At 37.3% G+C, this 19,194-nt stretch overlaps 1 protein-coding gene across 6 annotated transcripts in view; it reads right to left on the bottom strand.

The window, feature by feature from the left end:
• Positions 1 to 19,194, bottom strand: part of FAM172A (family with sequence similarity 172 member A) — a 423,647-nt gene that overhangs the window by 130,216 nt on the left and 274,237 nt on the right. For all 6 annotated transcript variants that reach the window (XM_032335747.1, XM_032335748.1, XM_032335746.1 and 3 more), the window contains one exon: positions 12,468 to 12,552. In XM_032335747.1, the coding sequence (XP_032191638.1) occupies positions 12,468 to 12,552 (85 nt within the window). The remainder of the gene's footprint in view (positions 1 to 12,467; positions 12,553 to 19,194) is intronic.

The following is a 19,194-nucleotide window of genomic DNA, read 5'->3' as shown; positions in this document are numbered from 1 at the left end:
GAGAACCAGTCAATAAAGGAGGATGCCAGTAACTAAGAGAAACTCTTGGGTTCTGAAGGAGTTCACCATATGTCCTTAACTCTTCTCCCCACACTACCTATTTCAATGATCATCCTGTTTACGAACGAAGAGAATCTTTGCAGCAAACAGAAGACTTTTTGCTAGGAGATCACAAGCTCCTCTAGCAATCTTTCTACTGTTAAGAGTGTAGACTAGTGCCTAGTACCTATTAAGTGCTCAATAAATCTCTGTGGAATTAAGGAACAAATATTTACAGTTAGTTTCTGGACTCAAAAGAACCGAGAATAACTCAACTTTGTGGAAAGACATGAAATTAGGCTTTAATTTTAGGGGAAATAAATTAATTAAAATTATTAATTAACTATTTGGTACAAATAACTAAATTTTGGTTTTCTGAGATGTAAGCTTTACCACATAGGCTGATTTTACATGCTTGACATTGTTTCTGGAGAAAAGCAAAACCAAGTAACTCTAAGAGACTGTTCTTTTATAACACGAGTGCTGCGGAAGTCTATACTACAAAGGTTATGGAAGACTATACTTTTCACTATAAAATTCAAACCACATATCATCTAGTTTCACAAGTAGCTTTCCCACTATTTCCAACTAATTTTACCCAAATATTGGTTATATTCAATCACTTGTATGTGTGGCCTTAAATCAATAATTTCTTTTTAAAAGCTTAATCACTTTCCCTCTGGAAACTAAGCAGGAAAGGTATGGCTACTTTGCCACAAAATTGAAATGGAAAGAAGACCCTAAATTTCTTTGAAGGCAATTTAGTAAAAGGAAATAAAAATGAAAATCTGAAATCACTCATATTGCTTTTTAAAAATACCTGAAACATTCGCTAAAAATAAAAAAATCTCTAAGCCAATATTGATTTTAGATGGTTATTAGAAATTTTTAATTTAGGGTCTCTTAAAAAAGTGTCATTTAAAGAGACCACTGCTATGCAAAGCTTAAAATCATGTTTCTATTACTTTGCCCAAATTTTCAAAAAGTAACTTCTATAGTATCTTAGAAATTAAGAAATTGTGTAATACAACTGAATTCTGTCCAGGATTGTGCCATAAGATTATTCAAAATATCTGTAAACTAGGTGGTATAAGACCTCTTTATTCAGTGGTATAACATATTGAATACTTGGGGTTAGATACACATGACTGAAGTGGATACTAACAAACAATACGGACAGAAATACCATACCAATTCTCAAGGAATATTTAGACATCACATATAAGTTAAATCAACTCTTAATACCTAAAAACTGAACTCACCCATCAAACAAATTATCTCTCAAAATTTATCATTTAATAAAACCATATTTATCATTAAGTAGAACTAAAAGGGACTATATTTTTAAAAATATGAGGAAACAAAAACTTAAAAAAATATTATCCCTGCTTTCCAAGCACTGATAACCAACTGAGAGCAACCTGGGGTTTCATTTTTAATTTAATTAATTAATTAATTAATTAACAACTTGGGATTTTATAAACCGAAAATATTTGGCCTGTTTATGGTACCTATTGTTCACTTTGAATTTTCATCTTGGTACCAAAGAATATTTCTTCTGTAGGTTCTGAATCACTTCTAGAAAGCAAGAGAGTTTTTCTGAAGGGTAATGTTTTCAGGGTAATTTTGCCAGCAGACAGACTTGTTATTGGTGACTTGATGTCCGTCTCTGACAAGACAGACATAGCAGGCAGGGAGGGTGCAGATGGAAGCAGACAGGGAAAGCATGGGTAAGAGCAGAGACTGTGTGGCTTGGGGGAGGCACATATCACACAGTGAAAGAGGAATGAAGGACAGTGGACTCAGGCAAACCACTCAGGTCAGGCAGGGGCAGGCAGAGAATGTGGGCTGAGGCAGATGTGATGCCACGGGCTGCCAGACGAGTCTCCAGGTGGGGGATACTGAAGCAGGGAGACAGAGGAGACAAAAACTGTAAGAAAAGAATCATACATAGAGACAAAACCAGATGAGAGGCGGAGAAGCAGAGGTCAATATACAGACACAGAGAGAACCATCAAGCGCAGTGACCCAGACCAAACTGACAGAAGGAAGGAGAAATAGAGGACAAGTGAAGCACAGACAGCCGTGGGAAGGGAGATCAATACTTAATATATAGTAAGAAGGATGAACATTTCTGTCTTAGGGACTGCTGGTCCCCGAATTACTTTTCCAACAATTCGGGACTAACATTAAAAGCCATGAGACACTGCTATAGGGATAGTATAAGTAATAACTCTTGCAAATTGATTCATAATGTATAATTTTCAAGTAAAAATACAAATTCATATTATTTGGTTATTTACCCCAAAGTACTCCAAAAATAATTATATATTTTTTAATCTTTAAAGGGAAGAGTTAGCTCAGTAAAAGGAGAGTTGCCACCTATACTGCCAATTCTTCGAAGGATTTTCACAAATTGGTTCAGAAAGCTGTAAAAAACATGGTGGCTATTTTTAATTTTTTTTTTTTTAAGTGAGATTTCTGAAGTGAAATGAGTTATATTCACTGTGATTACTGGAAAACTGAAAGAATCAAAATCAGAGGAAAATACTGGATCTGATTAAGTATATATAAACAGGGCAAATATTGGTGATGTACATAAATATATAGTTAAATAGACTATTTTAAATGACTCTTTAATCAGTTATTTCCCTGGAGTTCCTGATCCTAGCTAATTACAATGAATGATTCACTGAAAACACAAGAATTTCTGGCGGTCAACTTTTAGAATACACATCCCTTACATTAACTAATAATTATAAGGCAGCATAGAACAGTGATAGGGAAACTAATTGGTGAATAACGGCTACAAGGCCAATTTTACAGTAATGAACAAAAACTGCCTGAAAAGTATTATTTAGTTAATGAAAGCATCACTTAAAGGATTAGAATACATAACCTTTGAATGGAAAAGAGGAATGCTGTAGTTCTTGAGCAGTCTAGGCAGTGAAAACTGTTACAGTATCATATATGCTAATATGCCTTAAAGATCTGTTTACAAAGGCAGAGTATAGATTTTCAATTACCTAATTAATTTGAGCTGTGTCTAAAAACATATTAGACAACTCAGCTTGTCTACACACTCTGAATGACACCACATCTAGAAGCAATTACTGTTGATTTCTCATTGCTATCTTTAGAAGCAAATGATTATTCACTAACAAAGAAGAGATATAACTTCTCAGTGTCATTTCCTCAAGACATATTTTCAGCAATAAAGTGAAGTAAATATTTAGCAAATATTCACTAAGTTCAGTCAGTGTAAACAGTTAATCTACACTGGTTTAGCAAAGTAGAATTTGGGTTATGTTAGCAGGTTGTCTACAACTCAAATTCACATAGAAGCTACTAATTTTCCACTTCTGTTCTGGTAAGGAAGTGGGACTCGAGAGGTACATGTTATCAACAGCCCTCTTCTACATCCAAACCAAGAGGAGATAATCTAAATATTATAAGTTTTCAAGTTTAATTCTTTACCCCTAAGACAGGTTCTATGGTTCTCCGTTTTCCTTTTTTTTTTTTTTTTTCCTTCTTCTTCTTTTTAACATTTAGGCTGTTATCTTTCCAATTTTGAGGTGCCCAGATTTATATCAAGTGTTCTAGGTCAAGTGAAATATTAGAGAAAAGCCTGTCTCAAGGTGTGATAGATGGATACAAGATGATACAAACTCTAGCAGGAAATAAATTGACAGGCACCACACCTCTAAACTACATAGATTTAGTGAATCTAGGTTCAGAGAGTTCCTTCACAGTAGGTGGCAAAATGAAGCTATGAGGAGGCAGGGCCTTCCATCCTGTGTGCCTGGTGCAAAGTGGTCATAGGTATGTCAAAATACCGACCCCTTCACCCTTCAGGTCAGCCAGGAGTGGCTCTGACCCTTCACCTCTGGACATAAGCAACCTTGCTGTGATGAACCCCAGGGCAGTATATGTAAGTTTTATTTTTCTTTCTGTACACAGCTACAGCTCAAGGAAGAGTGGAATACCTTAATGATTTTCTTGTACGCATGCTTTATGGTTACCATAAATCTTGGAGTACTTGTAAAATGGATCTGACCATAAGGTGAGGCTTTCAAGGACCCAGAACAAGAGACTGCTGGAAGGGAATAAGGGCGCAGCTTTCAGAGCTCAGTAGGTAGCCTGGAGTTGAGGAAAGATCTCTAAAGTCAGATGGGCAAGTACTGTCTTTATTAGTGAGAGGTGAAAATAGTGGGAGGTGAACTAGAAAGAATGTTCCAGAAATGTCATCTTCTCAGTGAACCTCTCCATGGCCACCCTTCTAAAGTTGTATGGCCCTCCACATATTTCAGGTCTTCTCTTCCTGCTTTTCTATTTCTCCTACCAGTTCCCACAATCATAAACTCTCTCTCTGTTTACCGTATTTTTTATTTGTCTCCCTTTCTAGAACGTAAGTCCACAAAGGACATTTATCTGTTGTAATTCATTGCTACATCCCCAGGACCTGGCACAATGTCTGGTCCACGGTAAACACCTGTTGAATGAATGCACGCAGACTGGACATACATACCCAGAGAGGCAAGTAAGGAGCACATTCCGAGGGGCTTGAAAGGATACGAGTCTTAGCAGTAGCACTTACCCAGACCTAGCCCCTGTTACAAAAACCTGGCAAAGAGCAGCCTGTTAGTCACGAGCCGGCCAAAGCAAGCTGTGTCCAGACTTCTAAGAAGTCAGAAGACAACAGTGCTCTGTAACATTCTCTGTTGTCAAACACTCATGTTTTGCTTTCCTTTCACCATTAAGGAATGTTTCCTCATACATAGCCAAAAATTATATTAGCTATTTTTGAGGAGGAGCATGCCACAGAAGATCATTTCTAATTTCATTCTTACTGCTACCCCATGTCTCTTTTGGCCTATTGCATCTATACTTCTATGTCTGACTTTATATTTTTCTTCCTACTATTAGTTTTCCTTCTGCTTTCTTCACTGTATTTTCTCTCTTTCTGTGTCTCTGGTTTCTGTGTAATATTTTGTGACCCTTATCAGAGTCACAGAACACAGGAAAACATGAAAAACTAACTTATTTGTTGCTTAAAAATAGAGACAGGGAAACGGAAAGGGCAGTGTGTCGGCGAATACTTTTTCATTCCCATACGATTAAAATAATAGTTTAAAAATAAATGACAGCCTTAAATTCTGAAATGATTAGTAAGAATATACAGTACCACATGAGGTTTTTACAGTGTCTTTTTTCTGATGAACTCAAAATAGCCCTCCAGATACTACAAAAATGGTTCTCATAACATTTCTAGAAGATAACTGAGGCAGACATTTGCTGTTACCATTTTATAATCAACACACAAACAACACAGAATGTGGGTTATACAATAAACATAGGTCCTACTAACCTATTATATAATTCTTTGAATAACAATGTTTTTAATGGGCTGATTTTACTGGTAGAAAACACCATCAATAGACTGATGCAGGGCAAATAGTCACTTGACATGGTAATACGCATCATTCACTGTATGTTAAGATGACTAAAAAGTCAGACTTTAAGTATAGGGTACAACACTGCCAATTCCTAAGTGTGGAGTTGTCAAGTATTACATCTGCTTTTAAAAATAAAAATGACACGACTTTTGATGGCTGCATAGTATTCCATTGTGTATATATACCACATCTTCTTGATCCATTCATCTGTTGATGGACATCTAGGTTCTTTCCATAGTTTGGCTATTGTGGACATTGCTGCTATAAACATTCGGGTGCACGTGCCCCTTTGGATCACTACGTTTGTATCTTTAGGGTAAATACCCAATAGTGCAATTGCTGGGTCATAGGGCAGTTCTATTTTCAACACTTTGAGGAACCTCCATGCTGTTTTCCAGAGTGGCTGCACCAGCTTGCATTCCCACCAACAGTGTAGGAGAGTTCCCCTTTCTCCGCATCCTTGCAACATGGGGGCTTAAGTGGGTAGGAGAAGAATAAATGAAACAAGATGGGATTGGGAGGGAGACAAACCATAAGTGACTCTTAATCTCACAAAACAAACTGAGGGTTGCTGGGGGGAGGGGGTTTGGGAGAAGGGGGTGGGATTATGGACACTGGGGAGGGTATATGCTTTGGTGAGTGCTGTGAAGTGTGTAAACCTGGTGATTCACAGACCTGTACCCCTGGGGATAAAAACATATGTTTATAAAAAATAAAAAAATTTAAAAAAAAAATAAAAATTATATTTCATAAGCAAAAAAAAAATGACACGACTGCCCTGATAATAATTATCAGTGGTATTTTAAATATAATTTAAAAATTTTACTGTACCTGCTTTAAAAATATATATATATATAAAACATTGATAAAGTAAAGCTATTAGGAGCTGCAGCAGATCTTTTTTAATAAAGTAAAACATATTTGTAATAAAGGAAAAATATGGTATTAAATGAGTATGTATTTTTACAGGCAATTTCACTGCTACGATCATGAGACTTTAGTCAAACAATAAAAGCATATTATAACTTAAGAAAAATAGTAAATTAGAAAGCTGGCAAAAAATATCTTCATTAAATTGAACATAGAGTCCGGATATCTATTACTAACTTCTGCTCAGAAAATTATAGGTGTTTCAAAGGCACTTTACCACACTTTGGTTATTTCCATTTGAACTTCCTGCCATCACTTCCACGGCCATCACCTCAATTAGATACATCATAGAACAGTTTCCTCCTCTCTTGCCCTTAACTGATTTCCCTCTCTAGCCTCCCTTATATTTCTGGTAATGTTTTCATAACCCCAGTTACTTTTCACTCCAGTTTGTTGTTTTCTCCCTTTGCCTTGGCTTCCACGTCCAATCTACTGGCTGTCAGGCAGTGCGAATTCTTCCCGAGCCCTATTTCTCTTCACTCCCCTTTCCTCTTCATTCTCACTGCCAGGAGTCCAGCTCAAGCCATCCACCCCATATACTTGCTTCATCATCACAGCCTGCTGAGTCTGCTGTCTCCAGTTTCTTGCTCCTCTCTTTTATCCATTTATTAAATTAATCTTCAAAATCCCATTTTGATCATGCCATATCCCTTATTCAACATTTTTGAAGAACTCTTTGTGAGATATCATTGATTTTGATTGAAAAACTGTTGAGTTTTTATAAGTAGGTATGGAAAATGCTGGAGGTGCTGCCCCCAACTCTTTTCTCATTTGATGCAACCTAACAATGACAGGTTCAAAGGGAAGAACATACTAGTGGTAGGTAGAGGTCCAAGAAACAGGTTTTTTTTTTTTTTTTCCTGGTAAAAAAAGATAGTCATGATAAGCTACTCTTCACTGCTATGTCCCCAACTTCCAGAATAGTACCTGGGACATAATATAAATGACCAATACATATAAGAGAAATAAATGGATATATGATGGAGAGTGTATGTGAAAATTTCCTTCCGATTTAGGCCAAATTTGTTGGAATATAAACACATAGGAAATAGAAGGGTACAGGGAGTAACAAATTCTGTCCTAAGAAAATTGGTCAGTGAAAAGCTGCAGAGTGAGAAAACTTAGTGATCAAATGATACAGTGAGCAAAATGTGATAAAGAAGAAACTTAGTATCTTGTCTCTGATACAATGTACAGCAAGTCTAATGACGCAGTCAGGGAAGCAGGCTAGGAATGAATTGTCTTCGATAAACTTTTTAGTGCCTTTTTAGAAAGTTGCTTCAAAATCCTCAGGTATCAGGGCAAAGATGAACCTTATAAGACTTTAGCCTCAAAAAAGTTAAGGTTGTTTCTACTTAGGCTTCAGTGACTACCAGAGTTCACGTTTAAACTTGCTGTATTAATGATTTACTGCTGTGGAATAAATAACCGGCAAGCTGGGCAGATTTAAAAAATACACATTTAGCACTCACAGGTCCTCTGGGTTAGGAGTCTGAGTGTGGTTTAACTGAGTGACTGGCTTAGGGTCTCACCATCATCAAGGTGTTGGCTGGGGTTGCACTTATCTCAAGGTGGATCGGGGGGAGAAGATACTCTTCCAAGGTCATGCACAGGGCTGTAGACAGGCCTCAGGTATTCACTGACTCTTGGCCAGAGACACCAGTTCCTTGCCCCTGGTCCTCTGCACAGAGTATCTCACACAGAGATGGCTTCCATCAGAGAGAGCAAGTAAGAGGGTAAGAAAGAGCCTGAAGTCTGCCAACATTCACTGGTCCTACATGTTCCCCATTATCCTTACTTAAGTAGCAGGCTTCATAAAACGGTCAAGTAACTTTCTGAAGACTCAGTTATGATGCTATCTTAGGTGACAACACCCTGTGGGTCTGAGACAATGTACTCTAGGGTATGGTATGTACCGTACATCAGCATTTAATACATGTGATATTTCTCCCAGGTCTGGGAATGAAGGGATGGAAATGGGACTGGCTTCTTCTCTTTTTTCTACCCTCAGTGACCTACTAGCAAAGCTGTTTTCTCCCATTCCTATGATTTTAGGCTCTGTTGATCTAAAGGTCTTCATTCCATAGGGAGGAATGCTTCTATTAGGTGACACAACAATGATTCTATTGAATTAAAAGCTCAGACTGTCATCTTGCCACTTTGGGCTCCTTATACCATTGAATTAACAAGGAGTGGAAGAGTGTTACTATATTGGGGGAGTGACTGATCTTGATAACTAAGGGATAATTGAGTTGCTACTAGACCATGGGGATAAAGAGGAGTGTGTCTGCAATGCAAGAAGTCATCAAGGACACCTGTTAGTACTTCCTGTGATTAATGTCAATAGAAAACTACAACCATCTAACTCAGCGAGGATAGCTTCATTCCTCCAGCTGCTTCAGGAATGAAGGTATGGGTCAGCCCACCATGCAAAAACTAGGATCAGTTGAGGTACTTGTTAAGAACAAAGGGAATAAAGAATTAGGGTAGTTGTAAATACCAATTATAACCACATGGCCACTTATAAAAATGAGTAATGTAATACTATGGGTATTTCTTTCTTATTTTGATTTGAATATATATTAAATAATATAATATAATATAATATAAAATAATATAATAAATAATATTATATATTATTTAATATATTAAATTATTTTAGTTTTCCTCTCCTCTTTTATTTCTTTATCATCTCATGTAAGATGTATCAACAGTAACTAGCCTTATCTCTCAGTATTTAAATTACAGGATACAAAAGGTGAGAAGAATGGACACCAGCCAAGAACATTACAGGGGTTTTGTAACTTTTTAAAAATTTTTTATAGATTTTCCTTATTTATGTATGAGAGACAGAGAGAGGGAAGGAGGCAGAGGCAGAGGGAGAAGCAGGCTCACCCTGGAGCAGGGAGCCCAAAGCGGGACTCAACCCCAAGCTCTGGGGATCATGAGCTGAGCTGAAGGCAGATGCTTAACTGACTGAGACACCGAGGCCCACTTTGTATCCTTTTCTTAGGAAAGGGCTAGTGTGCTTTTCATCTGTACATGGGATAGTTGTATCACTGACTTCACTGCCGACTTCATAAATGTTTTCGTAGACTGAGGCTGGTTTAAGGAGATGTATGTAACTGCCAGGTTGACAAGGGGGGAACTGTAGAGGCTCTGTAATGTGTCAGGTTGGCTAGGTTGAACTACATACATTTCCCAGAATTCTTTTTCAAACCATGTGTTTCTGATTAGGATGTTACATAAAGGGAATTTCTGTGGGACACTTGGAGGGTTAAATTAAAGCAGTAGCTATTTCTAGCTCATGCATGTTGTTGTTTATCTGCTAGCTCACCTAGGGGCACGAGGCAGTAGTCAGGACTGCGCCTGTCCCGCCTTCCCCTGAATTCCCCTTTAGCATCGCTGACTCCTGGGCCAGGTGTATGTGGTTAGCTCTGCGACAAAGGACACTGGCTTCTATAGGACAACCAAGGACAACCACCAAGGACAGAGACAAAAAGAATGGACATGAGTTTAAGTCCATCCTCACGGGCTCTAGTTCATGGTCATGGGGTCTAATTCATTCATCCGTCTCCCCCTAACAAACATCTGCTTTGTAGTTCCAAGCTCCAGCACAGGAGGCAAAGTCGACATTCTTACAGAGCCTGCTTTACCAGCTACAGTCAAATCCCAGGTCAAATCCTTTTAACAAATCCTTTTCTATATATAGCCGATCCTCTTACTTAGAGAGTCCATATTTGTGAATTCACCTAGTGACTAAAATTTATTTGTAAACCCTAAAATCAATACTCAGGGTACTTTTTGTGGTCATTTTCAGACATGCACATATGCAGAGTGGTGAAAATTCAGAGTTGCCTAGCATGCATTTCTTTTTTTTTCTTTTTCTTTTTTTAAAGATTTATTTATTTATTTATTGGACAGAGAGATCACAAGTAGACAGAGAGGCAGGCAGAGAAAGAGAGAGAGAGAGAGAGAAGCAGACTCCCTGCTGAGCAGAGAGCCCAACGCGGGACTCGATCCCAGGACCCCGAGATCATGACCTGAGCCGAAGGCAGCAGCTTAACCCAGTGAGCCACCCAGGCGCCCCCCTAGCATGCATTTCTAAGGACAAATAAGGCCAAGCTTCACCTTCTAGTTTTAGTTCTCACACTGCAAACAAATGTCCTTTTTGCAGACTATTTAGTGCCATGTTTTTCACATTTTTATGGTTTTTTTTTTTGGTGATATCACAATTTGAAGTGGCCCCCAAGTAGAGTGCTGAAGTTCTGTCTAGTGTACCTAAGCACAAAGCACTAGTGTTCCTAAGAAGACTGATGTGTCTTACGGAGAAAATAAATGTATTAGACAAGCTTCATTCAGGCGTGAGTTAGTGCTGTTGGCTGTGAGTTCAATGTTAGTGAATCAACAATATCTATTAAATAAGGTGTCTTTAAATAGAGACATTCAATCCATAAAGCAAGGTTATATATTGGTTGGTTGATGAAAACATTGTGGTCAGAAGCTTGTAGGAACCTAACCCTGTACTCACTAATTCAGCATTCTCAGTGATTTTATAAAGCATAACTACTGCTAATAAAAATAATCAATTATTTAATACACATATATTATATATGTATATGTAATGTATTATATATGTTATATAATATATGTAATACATATACATACACACATGTGTGTATATATTTATATATTTAAATATATTTATATATATTTTTAGAGTAGCATATATGTTTCTTAACCAAAAGACCTAATAAGTTTAGCTATAATGATAGTGAAGCTGGGTTCAAGTTTAGGTATTAGTGATAATGAAACATAGTTAACAGTAATTGTTCTTTACCTAATATTTGAACTATTCTCCAAATTATTTCCTTCAAATATGTAGACATGTCTGCAACTCTAAAGGCTTAGTGATCAACTACCTCCTATGACTTTTCTTTTTTTTTTTTTCCCAAAGGTTTTATTTGTTTATTTGACAGAGAGATAGATCACAAGTAGACAGGCAGGCAGAGAGAAGCGGGGGAAGCAGGCTCTCTGCTGAGCAGGGAACCCAATGTGGGGCTTGATCCTAGGACCCTGAGACCGTGAGCTGAACCGAAGGCAGAGGCTTAACCCACTGAGACATTCAGGTGCCCCCCTCCTATGATTTTGGTATGGAGTAGTTCATGCTCAAAACTTCTGCTCAGTCTCTGACATCTGTGGGTAAAGCAAGCCCATTTCTGTTCTGCAGCCATAACCAGATACCACTGCTCATTCTGTGTTTACCATCCAAACTAGCTGGGAATTGTGAAAGCCAAAATCCAAAAGCAGCCAAAAATGTAACTCCTCTTCTCTAGAGATCAGAGACTGAAGTACAAACTCTGTAGGCTGGAAAGCCATTCCATCCTTCAACTGTCTTCCTAAGCCCACTTGCTTCCTGAGGTACTCCCCACTCCCCCTCTTTCAAGAGGCAGGCCCATCTTGCCTTTGTTTCCCATGAACACTTTCAGATCCATTCCAGCCCTTATTCCTTACGTTGCTCTGTTTCTTTTGCCTAAAATGTCAGTCCTGCACATCTTTCTAGAATCTACATCCTACCATATGCACAAGGTCCAGACAAAATCTTCTGCGTGAAAAATATTTTTAAAGACTCTCGGCCACACCAATCTCACCTCTCTGAACTCATAGCCTTGACTGCCCGTTGTATCCTTGAGTTGGTATTCAATGCAAGACAAATTTTCAGAGATCCTACTTTGCTACCTAGTCCTTGTCTTAATCGACTTTTTATTTATGTACATCTTGTCTCCCAAAGCTTTAGCAGCAACTGTCTACATTACTCTCAAATTGCTTCACCTATTCATCTTCACTGAATGTGTTAGTTACTATTTTCAGTCACTCAACAAATTTCTGGTAGCAGATCAGACCCATGCCGTATGTTACCAATAATTCATTCAAGGATTCAAGGCAGAACAACATGCTTAATTCACAAAATAGAATTCCACATTTCATTACCATATTTTTTCACCCTAAAAAAACCCCATACATCTCTCATCAAACACATACCTGCTGAGACTCGGGGACAATCGGGCAGCATGGATTCCACTGATGTGTCTAATGGTTCTGAGCTAGAGACCCAATTACAACAATTCTGCAATGCAAGAGAGACAATTTTCTGTTGAAACATTTTTAAACCAAGATAAACTTTTTAGGCTGTAGAGATTAATTTATCCTATATAATCGACACTAGAAGTATATCCAATTTATTTTCCATGCACTGTAAAAGATTTTCTTATATAAACAGTATTATTCATGACCACTGTGGCTGTGGAAAAAAGTTTATCTTTGACAATTCAGCAAATTATCTGTGCTGATATTAGGAAGACACGTAACCTCCTATGAACAATGATATGTTTATAAGAAAAGGCTAAGATTATAATTAAGGGAAACAGAAAAGGACATCCATTTTTAACTTTAAGATGGAAATAAGTATTCATTTGATCATGTGAAAGAATAGTTTTATTTTTTAAACTACAGTCTTTGTCTCAGTAATACTAGAAGAAATAAATTTTGTAGTTACTCCTTAAACATACTTTCTTTCCTTTTTTACTTCAACCTTGTTCAAAGAAGGCTTTATCAAGTAGTTCAAAAGAAACACAACATAGTGAATTGTAGCTGTGTGTTTGAGGACACAAAGCCTTCAATATGAAAATCAATCTTTAGGATAATGATGACTTACCACTCAGACAAATGAAATAAAAATAATGTATATCCTTTCCATACATTTAAAATCTGTATTTAAAGGCTGGCTTAAAAAATGTGATTAACGTCATATGGCTTTTTAAAAATTTCTAACACATACACACACACACACACACTCTGCATTTCTAGACAGATTTTATTTTAAAAGAAATCATCCTATCAATCATGTTGGAAAAATCGCTGATTGCTATTCTGGTAAACAAGCATGTATTGTGTATTTTTAGATGCTTGCTGCCCTGGTTGTGCACCATGGAATCCGTCCTCACTGTGGAAAGATCCTTGACTGGTAGATCAAGTGTCTTATTGTATTTCCTTAATTCATTCTGTCTGGAAGAAGATGTCAGCTGTGTTGCAGTGAGGAGAGAATTTCAAAGGCCCCAGTCCCCACCAATAAAGGCCGAGGAATGGCTTTTGAATAGATTTGTCAAGGCAACCCTACTGTTCTGGGACCAGGGAGAGCAGGAATAACATAAAGGAAGGGTTGCTGTATGAGATTAGAAAGTGAAGTTCACAAAGCATGGCAGATTTTTGTAAGAAACAGTAGATCAATGAAACTATTGAACTGTGTGGAAAAAAAAAAAAAACCATGAAAACAAACACAACATCTAGTAATGTTCTTAAATGCTTTCTTTCTTTTTACATTTAAAATGGAGAAAATATTAGTATTTTTATGTATTACAAAAGGTTGATGGTTTAAAGTGAATATGTATTCTATAACTTGCACTCCTAATCTTAATTAGCAGTTGAATGCAAAAATTATACAATGTGAGAGAGCAGAAATTATAAAAGAAATACGATTTCAGAGAGATATTTCATATATTTGAAGTAAGTAAAATTAATATTACTATTGATAGAATACTACATCACAGAGTTCTAGATAATGCAGAAGATTAGCACACAATTAGCCAGCTTTTATATACAATGTGACACTTGCTTGTAAGAAATAAGTATTCTCCAAAGCAGTGTCAAGATATGTAAATGGATGATTTGTTTTATCATTCATCACAGACCCTAATAAATTCAAAAATCATGACTTCTATAGGTACTAAAAATAGGCTCCCAATGATACAGGGAGATAGCGTCAATGAAGAATGACTTTCTCTTTTTCTCTCTTTCTCTTAAATAATTCAGTCTTTTCAATGACAGCAATTAGCACTACCGACAGACAGGCAGCGATTAGGTATATATTTTAATTATTATTCATCCTAGTAGTACCTCCAAATCTGATGAAAGTCGGCTATTACCCAGGTGATATGTCAGTCTTAATACTGCTCACCTACACCTCACATATGTAAAACTACGTCTTATACGATATTTCTAGTATTAATAAAAATGATGGTACATTACAATATGTTGGCGATTAATCATTTTCTAGCTTGTTATCACTGACTTTTAAAAGCTGAATAAAATGGATTTTATCCAGGTCACCTTTAACTCAAACATTTAAAGCAAACGATAGGTTAACATTTATGATTCTGAAATTTCACTTTTTATCTAGGCAGAAGTTTAGGCTTTGATTTACCATAAAAATAGGATAGAAATAAACACCCTTTAAGGTGAATATGGCCAAAAGTTCTCTGGAATGACAAAGTGCCTGTGCAGGATTGTAAAGGCTTGATATCATAAGTTTGATGAGTGTCATGTACATGTGTGTACATGTGTATGTAACACTTTCATCCCCCTGGGAAAAATATATAGAGAAAAGGGCAGAGCAAGATAAAAATGCTTGCCTCATGACAGAGTATAACAAAATAGAATAACATAAATGTGCTGAGAAATACATGTAAAGAAAGAAATATGAGAAAGATGTACAGCCCTTACCCATGAATTTAATCTGAAATTAATCTGAAATTCCACTGCATCAAATCCAACTTCCTATTCTGATGCATTTCTCTAGTTTAAAAACCACATTTCTTTCTGTTTTTTTTTTTTTTTTTATTTCCAGCATAACAGTATTCATTATTTTTGCACCACACCCCGTGCTCCATGCAATCCGTGCCCTCTATAATACCCACCACCTGGTATCCCAACCTCCCACCCCCCGTCCCTTCAAAACCCTCAGATTGTTTTTCAGAGTCCATAGTCTCTCATGGTTCACCTCTAATGTTTATTCTATCCCTCTTCTCAGTGACTCTATCTGCCCCGATCCCAGTTCTTCAGTTGAGATGAACACTGGCATAGTGTCCAGGAAGGCAACAGAGGCAGCTGATGAGGAAAGCCCTACCTAAAGTCAAATCATGCTGGAATGTGTCCCAAACCCCTGGAGATCTTATTCTCACATGCCCTGAGCGAACAGCAAGGCATGCAGTCCTAGGTATCAAGAGAGTATGTCTGAGCCTCAGATGTAGCCCCGCCTCATCCCAGCCACAAGCAGAAAGAAGCCCTTGGCCAGAGCCAAGAATTTGGGATGGATAATGGAATTAAAGTTTCTCTGGGTATGAGGGGCAAAATATGTGCTACATAGTGTTTCTTAGAGTTATGTGTTCTCAATTAAAGGTCTTTTAATTCTGAAATTACAAACTTAAACAGTTATTTTGTGGTTGTAAATTGTCTTCTTTGTGAAACCCAAAATGTTGGGAACTATTAACATAGACTAGAAGTGCCTGTAGGCCATAGTGCTGAGTGGCCCTCTTTGACCTTTGAACCAAGGGTGAACAATGTTTCAGTGCAGATATGAAATGGATTAAAATTTTTAATAAGAAGATGAAAACTTAGTGTACTATGTTTAGAGAGAAAAATACATAGTAGGAATCCTATATAAGGTATTTTGAGATAGATTTGCTGTCCTGGTTGAATTTAGGCTCTTACTCATTTTTATTTCATTTGTCTGAGATCCACAAATGCCTTAGAGATAGAGCTTCATAATGGAAGGCATCGTGTCCTCAGACAAGAACAACTACGATTTACTGGGTTGTATTTTGGGTACTGCCACTCCGAACTCATGATGCTGGGTAAGGGTTCACAACAGTTATGTAGAACCATAAATCTGGCTTGGTTGGAGACTTTCAGAGGCCAGGGATATGTCAGGAAATGACATTTACCCAATCAGCCTTTTTTTTTTTAAAACTATGTATTTAAGGTGTACAACATGATGATTTGATACACATATACATCATGAAATGATTAATGCTGTCGAACTAATTATTTCCTCACATAGTTACTGTATGTGTGTGTGTGTGTGTGTGTGTATGTGTGTGCGCTGTGATAGAACATGCAATCTATTCTCTCGGCCAATTTACAATATTCAATTCAGTACTGAATATAGTCATAATGCCATACATCTACACTTATGCATTCTTCATAAATGCAACTTTGCACCCTTTGACCAACATCTCCCTATTTACCCCACTGGTAACCACTATTCTATTCTCTATGTATTCAAACTTTTTGGATTCCATATGTAATCATGTGATCATGTGGTATTTTTCATTCTGTGTCTGGTTTTTTATTTCACCTAGCATAACGTCCTGCATGTCCACCCTTATCTACTTTACAGTCCTGGAGTTGGAGGAAGGACGGGTCTCTTAGGATCTGCCTTAGGCTATTTTGTACCTTTCCTCATGAGTCATGGTGAAGTACGTATGCTTGGTCTTTTGCTTGGGAGTAGTTTTCACTCAGAGTAATTGCCAAAAGTAGCCTTCTCTGACTTGCTTTCTTTCTTCCTTCCTTCCTTTTTTTTTTTTTTTTAAAGAGATTGTTCTTTTAATACTATATAAATAATATAAGAATATAGTACTTAACCTTCTGTTTGCTAATTGCTGACATTTTAAAAAATACATCAGTTTTTTATAGTAGATGAATAGTTAACATCAATACCTTGATCACATTAACTTAAATATGCTTACAGAACAAAAAGGAGTTTTACAAATTTGCAGTATAATAAGAATGACTGGGCAATCTGAACCCTGTCTGACTTCCAAGTTTGAAGTGGTGTTTGGTCAAATATTGGAGCTAATCATTAAGAGGCCCAAAACACTGAGGCTTCATCTGTAGCCAGACTTACTATTTTTATGGACAACATTATAGTTTAGCTAAATTGTTTTTCTTGACAAATTTGCAAAATATCTCAGATTTTGAGCTGAGTCCAATGAAAGCCGGAGTAGGCAATGGTAGGAAGTGGGACGCTGAGGGACACAAGTTACCCTTCCACAACCCCCTCCCAATACTCCTGCTCAAGACAACAGATCTTTCTATTTACTGAACCCAGGACTGTTTGTCTTCTTTATTTCAAGGGGTCTTAGAGAGTGGACAGAGATTAAAAATGGGGAAAGAAAAGGGGACAGAGTTTTATCCTAAGTTCTGGAAACAAACACTAGATTTTAATCTTGCCAAACCACACTAAATTCTCTATGGGGGTTGGGGGTCCACATTTTGGGGAGTTCCTACAAGGATATCTGGCATAGGCTCCCATAGTCTCCCTTTCTCTTCTTGTTTTAGAGAGGCTCCCTGAGCGGGGATAATTTCAAAGCTCTATCAGTGATGATCTACTAATTTATTTTTTATAAAAGATTTATTTATTTATTTGACAGACAGAGATCACAAGTAGGCAGAGAGGCAGGCAGAGAGAGAGGGAGGAAGCAGGCTCCCTGCCGAGCAGAGAGCCCGATGTGGGGCTCGATTCCAGGACCCTGAGACCATGACCTGAGCCAAAGGCAGAGGCTTTAACCCACTGAGCCACCCAGGTGCCCCAATCTACTAATTTTTATCTCTGGGATACCACAGTGGTGTTTTTTTTTTTTTTTTTTTTTTTATAACAATGCATTTTATTTTTTTATGAAGCGCCATTTGCTTTTCAAGGGATTTTCTTCTTGGTTGTCACCTCTGATTCTCATAATAGTTCACAAAGTAGATGGAATAGGAATTATTATCTCTAACTCACAATTAAGAAACAGGCTCAGAATGATGGAATGGCTTTCCCAAGACAATAAGCCTTAGTGTAGAGTACCTGGGATATGTTAGCTGTCAGTTACTCCTTTATCCAGTGAATGACTAAGCTAGAATCGTTATCACAACCCAGTTCTTCCTACTCCTTGGTCTGAATTACTACCCTTTGGTAAGATATTTTGAAAATAGAAATAATGGAAATCATCCATAAGATAAAAGGATACAATCAATATATTTTATGTTACTTGGGGGCTAAGAAGGTAACAACAGTGAGAGCTATGATTTATTGAATTTCCTTACAATGCCCATGTCCATTCTGTTTCCTCTTTTTTTGTGAAGATTTTACTTATTTATTTGATAGAGAAAGAGACAGTGAGAGAGGGAACACAAGCAGGGGGATTGGGAGAGGGAGAAGTAGGCTTCTCGATGAGCAGGGAGCCTGATGCAGGGCTCAATCCCAGGACCCTGGGATCATGACCTGAGCTGAAGCCAGATGCTTAATGACTGAGCCATCCGGATACCCCCATGCTGTTTCTTTTCATATGTTATTTCCCAACCATATCTGCAAGGCAAGTATTAGATTTCATAGATGAAAAAAATGAATCTCAAAAAGATTAAACAATGTACCCAAGATTACAGAGTTAGGTAAGTGATTGAGTTGGGGGTCTGAATTTTGGTATGTCCTAATAAAAAACTCTTCATGCTGTTTCATGCCTCAGGCATAACTGAGGGAATAAAAGAACTATTCAAGAAGTAGGTCATTTATAAAATTATATAATATTAAAAATATTTATAAAAGCTATACTTGCAAAGAAATTAATGAGAGCTTTCATTAAGAGGAATTCAATTATTGTCTATTTCAGTTAATGTAAAAAAATGCACAAATTAATATATTCTGATTTTTGAAGGTGGCATTAGTCCAGTCTTAGTTACAAAGGGTAAAGAACCAAATCTACTACAGAGAACAAACTGATGGTTACTAGAGGGAGGTCGGTGGGGGGAATGGGGTAAACAGGTGATGGGGATTAAGGAGGGCACTTGTCATGATGAGCAGCAGATGATGTATGGAAACACTGAATCACTCTATGGTACACCTGAAACTAATATAACACTGTATGTTAACTAACTGGAATTTGAATACAAATTT

The sequence above is a fragment of the Mustela erminea genome, chromosome 3 (genome assembly GCF_009829155.1).
Source record: "Mustela erminea isolate mMusErm1 chromosome 3, mMusErm1.Pri, whole genome shotgun sequence".
Lineage (NCBI taxonomy): Eukaryota > Metazoa > Chordata > Mammalia > Carnivora > Mustelidae > Mustela > Mustela erminea.
This window is presented reverse-complemented; position numbering and strand designations above follow the sequence as displayed.